The following is a 10,000-nucleotide window of genomic DNA, read 5'->3' as shown; positions in this document are numbered from 1 at the left end:
TGGTCTTGGCCATGGTGGAGAGTTTGGAATCTGATTGATTGATTGCTTCTGTGGACAGGTGTCTTTTATACAGGTAACAAACTGATATTAGGAGAACTCCCTTTAAGAGTGTGCTCCTAATCTCAGCTCGTCACCTGTATAAAAGACACCTGGGAGCCAGAAATCTTTCTGACTGAGAGGGGGTCAAATACTTATTTCCCCTCACTGTATCAGAGAGTTCAAAACACCTCCACAACTGTCACTCGTTCCAGACTGACATGCTGAGCGACTCTGTTGTTGTTACTGGGAGGTAAAAGATGACTTTTGGTGTATTTGTGAGCGATACCTCGGCAGTGACGTGACGGTACGTTCCCGAGCTCCTACACAACACACGTTCAGATCAGATCAGGTCCGCACTTACAGTGTCCGAAAGATCGGATTTACGAGTCGGACGCACGCCAACGCCACCACGAGTCGTGATTACGAGTGGGGAAACTCGAGATGTTATCTGGAGCTCTAATTTCCTGCACAAAACAGGACAGCGCGGTGCGATCATCATATAATACGTCTGGATAAAGTTTACAGCGGCTTCAATAACTGATTACAAACATAACAGAGAAATACACACACCGCACGCGCATACCTTATTCTTCATTTTCTACAATCATAACCCTCGCCGTATTCTCCGTAGTGAATTAAGAGAAGGTACGCCGTCTCGTGACCCGGACGCACCCGAGGTCGTAATGGCCACGCCCCCACTCGTAAACACTTCCCAGGAGGACTTGAACACTCCGTCATACACTCGAGTTCATCATCAGTCACACGGTCATATACCAATAAATAACCCCTGGGGATTCCCAGAGCTGCGTGTGGGAACTGCAGTGTTGCCAGAGCTGTGACAAACACCTCCAACTTTCATCTTTATTTAAAAATACAAAACAAAATAAAAAAGGAGAAAGTTTATAACGGTTCAATAAATCTACTTACAAAGATATCAAAGAAGGAGGATCTGAAATCATAGCGAACGACTTCCTTCTCCAGATTCAGCCAGATACTCTTATTAACCTGACACACACACGCACACACACACACACACACACACACACACAGGAAGTAGCGTTTATTAGCGAACACACACCCCATGCTACATGTGTAATGATATATCTGTGTTACACTGCATGAAGTCGTGTTAGCACTGAACTGTTACTACGCTGTTATACGCAATACGCCGCGTACTCACGTTCAGCTCGATGATCCAGAGCAGAGAGACGAAGAGGAGGTCAAAGGTCACGAAGAGGCAGAAGGTGCGGCGGACGTCTGAGATGTTTCTCCTCTCAGTAGGGGGCAGAGGGAGGTAATGACTCGAGTGTGCTGACAGAGACGCCTGCTCCGATATCACACACACACACACACACACACACACACACACACAGAGTTATACTGTATAATGACTGTATAACAGGACGTGTGGTTAGGTATCACAATACTTATTTTTAATAAAATGGCAGCAGATCGCTGGAGCTGTATGATTTAAATAAATTAATCAGGTTTTTATTCAAGGAATTAAAATATTTATTGAGTAAAGTATTGAGCAGGGACTTGTTCCTCGTCACCGTCACCGCCGGCTCGCTCAAGAGGCATTAATTCACACATTTACATTAATTCACACATCTGTATCCTGTGTGTGTGTTTCTGTGAAGCTGCTCTGAGACAATGTCCGTTATTAAAAGCTCTATACAATTTCAACAGATGAAATTGATACAAATCAGTTACTCACGCTAAACACGTTTCTCACGCTAAACACGCTACTCACGTTTCTCACGCTAAACACGTTTCTCACGCTAAACACGTTTCTCACGCTAAACACGCCACTCACGCTAAACATGTTAAACCTGCTACTCACGCTACTCAGAAAAGTCTATTGTGTTGATATGTCACGATATGGACCATATCCGTTACAGATGAAGGTGATGTTATGACAGCGCTGTGAATGGTGATAAAACGTTAAACCACGATGATGATGATGATGATGATGATGATGATTAGGGGGCTTACCTGTGAGTAGGAGGCGTTGAGAGAGGAGATGGCGGGCAGACTCTCCCCCAGCTCTCCATACTCCACACCGCTCGGCATTCCTCACTACAACAACAAGCAACAAGACCAAAAGGAATTCTGGGGGAAAAACAAAAGAAAAAAAAGCCACAAAAATCAGATCGGTGTGAATTTTACTGAAAATTTTCATCAGAAAACATTGTTCACAGAGCGACCTGATCAAACTTTCAAAATAAACCTTCAGAAATGGTACAAAAGCACTTATATAACCCAGCATTAGCCCCGCCCATAAATCCACTCTTAACCCCACCCCTAATCCAGCTCTTAACCCCACCCCTAATCCAGCTCTTAACCCCACCCCTAATCCAGCTCTTAACCCCACCCCTAATCCAGCTCTTAACCCCACCCCTAATCCAGCTCTTAACCCCACCCCTAATCCAGCTCTTAACCCCACCCCTAATCCAACTCTTAACCCCACCCCTAATCCAGATCTTAACTCCACCCCCAACTCTGCTTTTAACCCCACCTCAACTGAGCTAGTAACTCCACCCCTATGTCCATTCTTAACTCCACCCCCTTTCCCCCAGAAGTGCTGTCCTCAGTGTTCATTTCCAGTATAAACTCCAACCCTGGTGCAGGAATACAGAAGCAGTGAACTGGTTTAATTCAGTACAGTTATAACCGTAAACGGATAAAAGTTAAATAAAGGTTTTTGTGTGGTTTGTTTCGGGTTGTTATCTCTGCAGGACTCGCTGTCCCGATGACGGGCAGAGACACGCTCAGACCTTTAACACTAATCACACACTGTTTTCAGAAATCAATCCCATGATGCACTTCTCTCTTCAAGTGCTCTTTGTTCCCAACCACACTGACGCAATCACACACACACACACACACACACACACACACACACACACACACACAAAGATTTAGTCTGGACAGTCCTGTATCATACAGTGGATATAAAAAGTTTACACACCCCTGTTAAAATGGCAGGTTTTTGTAATGTTTCATGGAGTGACAGTCGTGTCAGTGCAGTATCAGTACTGACCCGGACCAAACCATCAACACGGTGCAGTATCAGTACTGACCCGGACCAAACCATCAACACGGTGCAGTATCAGTACTGACCCGGACCAAACCATCAACACGGTGCAGTATCAGTACCGACCCGGACCAAACCATCAACACGGTGCAGTATCAGTACCGACCCGGACCAAACCATCAACACGGTGCAGTATCAGTACTGACCCGGACCAAACCATCAACACGGTGCAGTATCAGTACTGACCCGGACCAAACCATCAACACGGTGCAGTATCAGTACTGACCCGGACCAAACCATCAACACGGTGCAGTATCAGTACAGTGAGTAAAACTCCGAGCTGAGGATAACTCCACCCCCAACACCAAGTCACAAATAACTCAATCACACAGGAAAATCACACAACTGGCAACCCGACTGTACACTTTATAAACCTTTATAACAATGTGTCACGGGTCTCCTGATCGATCTCACACACACTCACACACACACTCTCACTCACTCTCACTCACACACACTCACACACACTCACACACACTCACACACACTCTCACTCACTCTCACTCACTCTCACTCACTCTCACTCACTCTCACTCACTCACACTCACTCACACTCACTCACACACTCACACACACACACTCACAGTTGAGTGTGATATGATGATATTAGATCATGAACGGTTAAAGTCTCTTTACAGAGAGATGTTAGTTTGGTGATGAAGTGCTCGTTCTGGCTGCGTCTGAAATCATGTCCTGCCACAGAACCTTCTGACTGAACTCAGTACCTACTGCCCTGCCCCTGATACCGCACACGCAGAACCTCTCTCCATCCCCAAAAAACAGCTAAAGACCCACCTCTTCCAGCAACACCCAACCAACCCGTTAAAATTTGACACCTTTACTCTACACACTTTGCTTCTTCTGGAGCTCAGTTAAAGATCGGGTACAGTAGCACCACTCGTCTTGTTCTCCGCTTCATACATCGCGTCGCTGGTGCTTCCTCATCTGTAAATCGCTTCGGATAAAGCGTCCGTTAAACGAATGAATGTAAATGTGATACAGTACATACTGACAGACCCGCCCACAGCGGGTGAAAGGTGGTGACAATTATAGGGGCCTAAACTGCCCGCCCGCCCGCCCGCCCGCCCACACACACACACACACACACACACACACACACACAGCTCCTGAGTGAAGAACCGTGAAGTTTCCTGTTCCTGAAAACATTTACATGAACAACACGAGTTTAAAACTCTATGGTGGAAAATCAGAAGTGAAACACACACACACACACACACACACACACACACACAATATCTGCAGTGATATTAATAAACACCCAGCCCTGAACACTAACCAGAGACCAATCACTCGGTCGCTTTCATTGTGAATGTCTGTGTGAGAGTGTGTGTGTGCGAATGTGTGCGAGTGTGTCTGTGTGCGCACGAGTTGTGGGGCGTGGCCTGTCTGGGATCTGATATGAGGTCAATGCTAAAAATGTACACACTCTATTTATAATATAATGTGTGTTTTCTATCGTAGTTAAACTGAGAAAAACACGAGACCTCGGCTTTTGTTCCCAAAATGGTCGATGTTTCCGGGACGACAGACGGCGGTGCTGTGTGATTGGTCAGAGGAATTCATCTGTAGCGTTATCATAAATCATTTGCATAAATAAACTGAGAAAATCTCAACTCAAATGTCGCCTGTTAGTGAGGACGTGAAATAAAGCGTGACTGTTTTAACATAACTCTGACTCTCTCTCTCTCTCTCACACACACACACACACACACACACACACACACACACACACACACACACACACACTTTGCTCGGAGATGAAACCTGCAGGAAGCTGCGATTTACACTATTCTTCATTGCAAGATTTTTGAGTATGCAGATTTGAATATGCATATTTAATGAGCTTTAATGAAGCCACATTTGCATACATAAACACACATTTCTGAAGAAATTCCAATGCAAATGAACCTCAGTGATCAGAGATGAATGTTCCTGAATGTGTGTCATGTGATGCTGTCAGTAATATAATGCAGTTTTCCCCCCTAAAATATATTTCTGAAATACATCCCAATCTCCCGGATGTTCCCTGCTTAGGGCACAGACTCCAGGCTACACACAGACTCCAGGCTACACACAGACTCCAGGCTACACACAGACTCCAGGCTACACACAAACTCCAGGCTACACACAAACTCCAGGCTACACACAGACTCCAGGCTACACACAGACTCCAGGCTACACACAGACTCCAGGTTGTACACCCTATCTAGTGCACTTTGCCGGAGTCAACAGCAGACTTCCTCTTCAGCACATTTGAGTGTTTAAGCACTTCAGACTCAGGTGTTCAGCTCAGGGACAGGGACAGGGACACACACCTGACGGAGATTAACCTGCAGCGGTAAAGCAGCTCGATCCTCAAAAACACAGCGGACTGCAACAAACCGAAAGTAAACGACCAAAAAGGCACCGATGTATATACCGCAACTGCATTACCACTTCCGGTATCGATGATTTGAATATCCGCGATTGTGCGCCGGCTCGAGCTGACCACTGAATAAATAACTAGCCTGACAAAGAAAATCTCTCACCTAACAAGCTTTATTATTATTCATCAACACACCACAGACCTATTTCCTTCCTGAATCTGCTCAGAATGTTTCCCTTTAACAAGGAAAAGACTTTAAATAAAGAACACACTCACCGAAATTAGCTAAACAAAGCCATTGTTTCTCCGTCTGTTAGCCTCTGCGCGCTAGTTCCGCCTTATTTTTCTCGCTCGTGCCAAACAAACCCCGCCCCTGCGCTATGACTGGCTCGTTAGAGTTCCGCCTCCTCCTCCTTTGCGTTGATTGGCTGTTAAGACTAAGTCACGAGCTCTACGCTGCAGCGATGAATATTAATATCATATTAACTCAAAAATATTTAATTGAATATTGGTGCGATTAAATCAATTAAAACTCATAAAATATTATTATTATTATTATTATTATTATTATTATTATAAACCCATCTGTAGACTATTCTACAAAAAATTAATAGTTTTAATTGAAAGCTTAAATAAAATGTATTCTAAAAATGTTTTACATTATTATTATTATTAATAATAATAATAATAATAATAATAATAATAATAATCTGGAACTAAACTTAAAAACAGGAATATTTAATTTGTTTTTAGGAAATAAAATCTTATTTCTCATCCATAAATGTAGCTTCTTGAAAAATTCTTGCCACATTATTTATTTGTTTGTTTGTTTGTTTGTTTGTTTATAATTGTTATTAGCATTTATTCACAAATGAATTATTTATTTATTTACTATTGTTTTTTATTTATCCATTTGTTTGTTAGTTTGTTTGTTTATCTTTCTCATCAGTCTGAGGAGTTCAGTCGAAGTGAACTAACGTCTTATTATTTATTTATTTCTGTTCTGTTGATTAGTGTTCAATTTTACATTGAATTTACAAAATCATTTACATCATTTACAAAATGATCCATAACATTAATAAATAATCAAACTATAAACTGAACTGTACAGGAATTATATCATAATAATATTTATATATAAATATGTCTTATTTACCAAATCCGTATTTGATCCACCCCTTATACAGAATGAGCTTCCTGTGAAAAATCCAGAACCTGATCCAAATAAACCTGAAATCAACCTCAGAACTTCCAACAGCTGTTTATCAGAAAAGAGTGTGAAAGGTCAGGAGTTTCCTCATGCTGAACTGAGTCAATCACACACACACACACACACACACACACACACACACACACACACACACACACACACACACACACACACACACACACACACACACACGGTATGGTGGAGTCTCAGCGTGAGTTCTGAGAGAAACCACACGTCAGTACAGAGAAATGAACACAGTCCTCAGCAGTGAGAGTGAGAAGTGGAAGTGAAACTGTAAGTGTCTGTGCTGCAGAACTGATCTTCTCTTATTCACATCACAAACTCCGCCAGACTCAGGACCGTTACACAAAAACTCACTGTGTGTGCTGTCCGAGGAAAACATCCAGCAGCGGGGGGTGTGATGAAGCGGACTCACTGTTACCATCCTGAAGATGATCCACTTCCTCCTGAGTGTTTTATTCCTCTTACATCACAGCAATGTTTACTTTTTATCCTTTTACAGTTACATTTACTCTTCATGAAATGAGTGAGTTCCTGTTCTCACTTACGTTATAGCAGCAATAAACACTCGTTCCCTCACCAGCGTCTCTTTATTCCCTCTCCTTATTCCCTCTCTTTATTCTCTCTCTCTTTATTCTCTCTCTTTATTCTCTCTCTTTATTCTCTCTCTCTATTCTCTCTCTTTATTCTCTCTCTCTATTCTCTCTCTTTATTCCCTCTCCTTATTCTCTCTCTCTTTATTCTCTCTCTTTATTCTCTCTCTTTATTCTCTCTCTCTATTCTCTCTCTTTATTCCCTCTCCTTATTCTCTCTCTCTTTATTCTCTCTCTTTATTCCCTCTCCTTATTCTCTCTCTCTTTATTCTCTCTCTTTATTCTCTCTCTTTATTCTCTCTCTCTATTCTCTCTCTCTTTATTCTCTCTCTTTATTCTCTCTCTCTATTCTCTCTCTTTATTCTCTCTCTCTATTCTCTCTCTTTATTCCCTCTCCTTATTCTCTCTCTCTTTATTCTCTCTCTTTATTCCCTCTCCTTATTCTCTCTCTCTTTATTCTCTCTCTTTATTCTCTCTCTCTCTATTCTCTCTCTTTATTCCCTCTCCTTATTCTCCCTCTCTTTATTCTCTCTCTCTCTATTCTCTCTCTTTATTCTCTCTCTTTATTCTCTCTTTATTCCCTCTATTCTCTTTCTTTATTCTCTCTCTTTATTCGATCTCTATATTCCCTCTCTTTATTCCCTCTCCTTATTCTCTCTCTCTCTTTATTCCCTCTCTTTATTCCCTCTCTTTTTTCTGTCTCTTACAGTTCATAAGACAGAACCCCTGCAGTTTGTCACAGAGAGAGTGTATTAATATTGTCAGAGCTGTTGTTATAGAGAATTAATCAACACCTGACGACCAATCAGAATGCAGAATGCAGCAGCGCTTTATTATAAGCATTAGTCACTGAGTCTCAGGTGTGTGTGTCAGAGCTGTGTGTGTTATGGGTGTAGTGTGTGATTGAATCTGGTCATCGTTGGAACACATCGCCCCCTGCTGGTGATGAGTTATTACACCTCCACACTCTCACCATGACGTCGTCAACTTCGGCTCGAGCTCACGTCACTTCACGTCAGTTCACACGTCTCTCCTCTGAGATTAAATTCCAGTCTGCTCTTTGTTTTTGGAGCGTTGTGAGGTGTCCAAAACACGACTGACTACACAATCAGCACCTAAACAAATACAACAACTATAGCATATAAATATATATTTATAAAATGCCAAAAGAATGAAATAACGTGCATTAACAGCGTCTCACAGGGGAACACTCACACACGTTTCACACGTGATCAGAGGAGAATCAGCTCGTTTCCTGCTTTAAGGGGGAATAACACATTTTACTCTACAGTTTATTGCTGCATTTGATTTACAGAGAAAGAGTTCAGAATGACGTCATATTCGACCTGGTTCAGCTACAAAGCAGGAAAAAACACCTCAGAGTTTATCTTTATTATACCACAGCGCTGTTGAGTTCGCGATTCTGATTGGCTGACACGCATTCTGTCTGAGGAGTGCAATTATTTTTCACTAAATGCACGGCTAAAGTAGTTCCGTTCGGGTGAATTATTAGAAAAGAGCGCAGACCCGAGGTGTAAGTGTGTAACGGTGTTAGCACCTGAGTGGTAATGAGTGCTGAATATTTACCTCAGAACACTGAAGTGTAGTCAGCGTTATAGATTTAACAGGAGAACATGTCTGTACGCGGATTCATCTAAAGCTGATGCGTGTATATACACACATATATATTGTATATTATATTGTATATATCAGTATCTCACAAAAGTGAGTACACCCCTCACATTTGTGTAAATATTTGATGATATCTTTTCATGTGAAACACTGAAGAAATGACACTTTGCTACAATGTAAAGTAGTGAGTGTACAGCTTGTGTAACAGTGTAAATGTGCCGTCCCCTCAAAATACCTCAACACACAGCCATTAATGTCTAAACCGCTGGCAACAAAAGTGAGTACACCCCTAAGTGAAAATGTCCATATTGGGCCCAATTAGCCATTTTCCCTCCCCGGGGTCATGTGACTTGTTAGTGTTACAAGGTCTCAGGTGTGATGGGGAGCAGGTGTGTTAAACTTGGTGTCATCGCTCTCACACTCCCTCATACTGGTCACTGGAAGTTCAACATGGCACCTCATGGCAAAGAACTCTCTGAGGATCTGAAAAAAAGAATTGCTGCTCTACATAAAGATGGCCTAGGCTATAAGAAGATCGCCAAGACCCTGACACTGAGCTGCAGCACGGCGGCCAAGACCATACAGCGGTTTAACAGGACCGGTTCCACTCAGAACAGGCCTCGCCATGGTCCACCAAAGAAGTTGAGTGCACGTGCTCAGCGTCATATCCAGAGGTTGTGTTTGGGAAATAGATGTATGAGTGCTGCCAGCACTGCTGCAGACGTTGAAGAGGTGGGGGGTCAGCCTGTCAGTGCTCAGACCATACGCCACACACTGCATCAGATTGGTCTGAAGGAAGCCTCTTCTAAAGATGATGCACGAGAAAGCCTGCAAACAGTTTGCTGAAGACAAGCAGACTAAGCACATGGATTACTGGAACCATGTCCTGTGGTCTGATGAGACCAAGATAAACTTATTTGGTTCAGATGGTGTCAAGCGTGTGTGGGGCAACCAGGTGAGGAGTACAAAGACGAGTGTCTTGCCTACAGTCAAGCATGGTGGTGGGAGTGTCATGGTCTGGG

General features: G+C 42.8%; 1 protein-coding gene across 4 annotated transcripts in view; it reads right to left on the bottom strand.

Moving 5' to 3' along the window:
- stard3 (StAR-related lipid transfer (START) domain containing 3) overlaps positions 1 to 6,817 on the bottom strand; it is a 24,774-nt gene extending 17,957 nt beyond the window's left edge. For 2 of the 4 annotated variants that reach the window (XR_008393388.1, XM_053675283.1), the window contains exons 1-4: positions 5,799 to 5,927; positions 2,035 to 2,151; positions 1,220 to 1,363; positions 967 to 1,044 (exon numbers count right to left, since the gene is read on the bottom strand). Coding sequence is in view for 3 of the 4 variants with exons in the window: in XM_053675283.1 (XP_053531258.1) it covers positions 967 to 1,044; positions 1,220 to 1,363; positions 2,035 to 2,112 (300 nt within the window). In the remaining variant the exon portion in view is untranslated. Of the gene's footprint in view, positions 1 to 966; positions 1,045 to 1,219; positions 1,364 to 2,034; positions 2,152 to 5,472; positions 5,557 to 5,798; positions 5,928 to 6,678 lie in introns of those variants that run through there. The other 2 variants (XM_053675284.1, XM_053675285.1) reach the window with 2 other exon arrangements.
- Positions 6,818 to 10,000: the final 3,183 nt, after the last annotated feature.

The sequence above is a fragment of the Ictalurus punctatus genome, chromosome 24 (genome assembly GCF_001660625.3).
Source record: "Ictalurus punctatus breed USDA103 chromosome 24, Coco_2.0, whole genome shotgun sequence".
Taxonomy (NCBI): Eukaryota; Metazoa; Chordata; class Actinopteri; order Siluriformes; family Ictaluridae; genus Ictalurus; species Ictalurus punctatus.
Note: the sequence above shows the minus strand (reverse complement) of the source record. Positions and strands in the feature narration are given on the sequence as shown.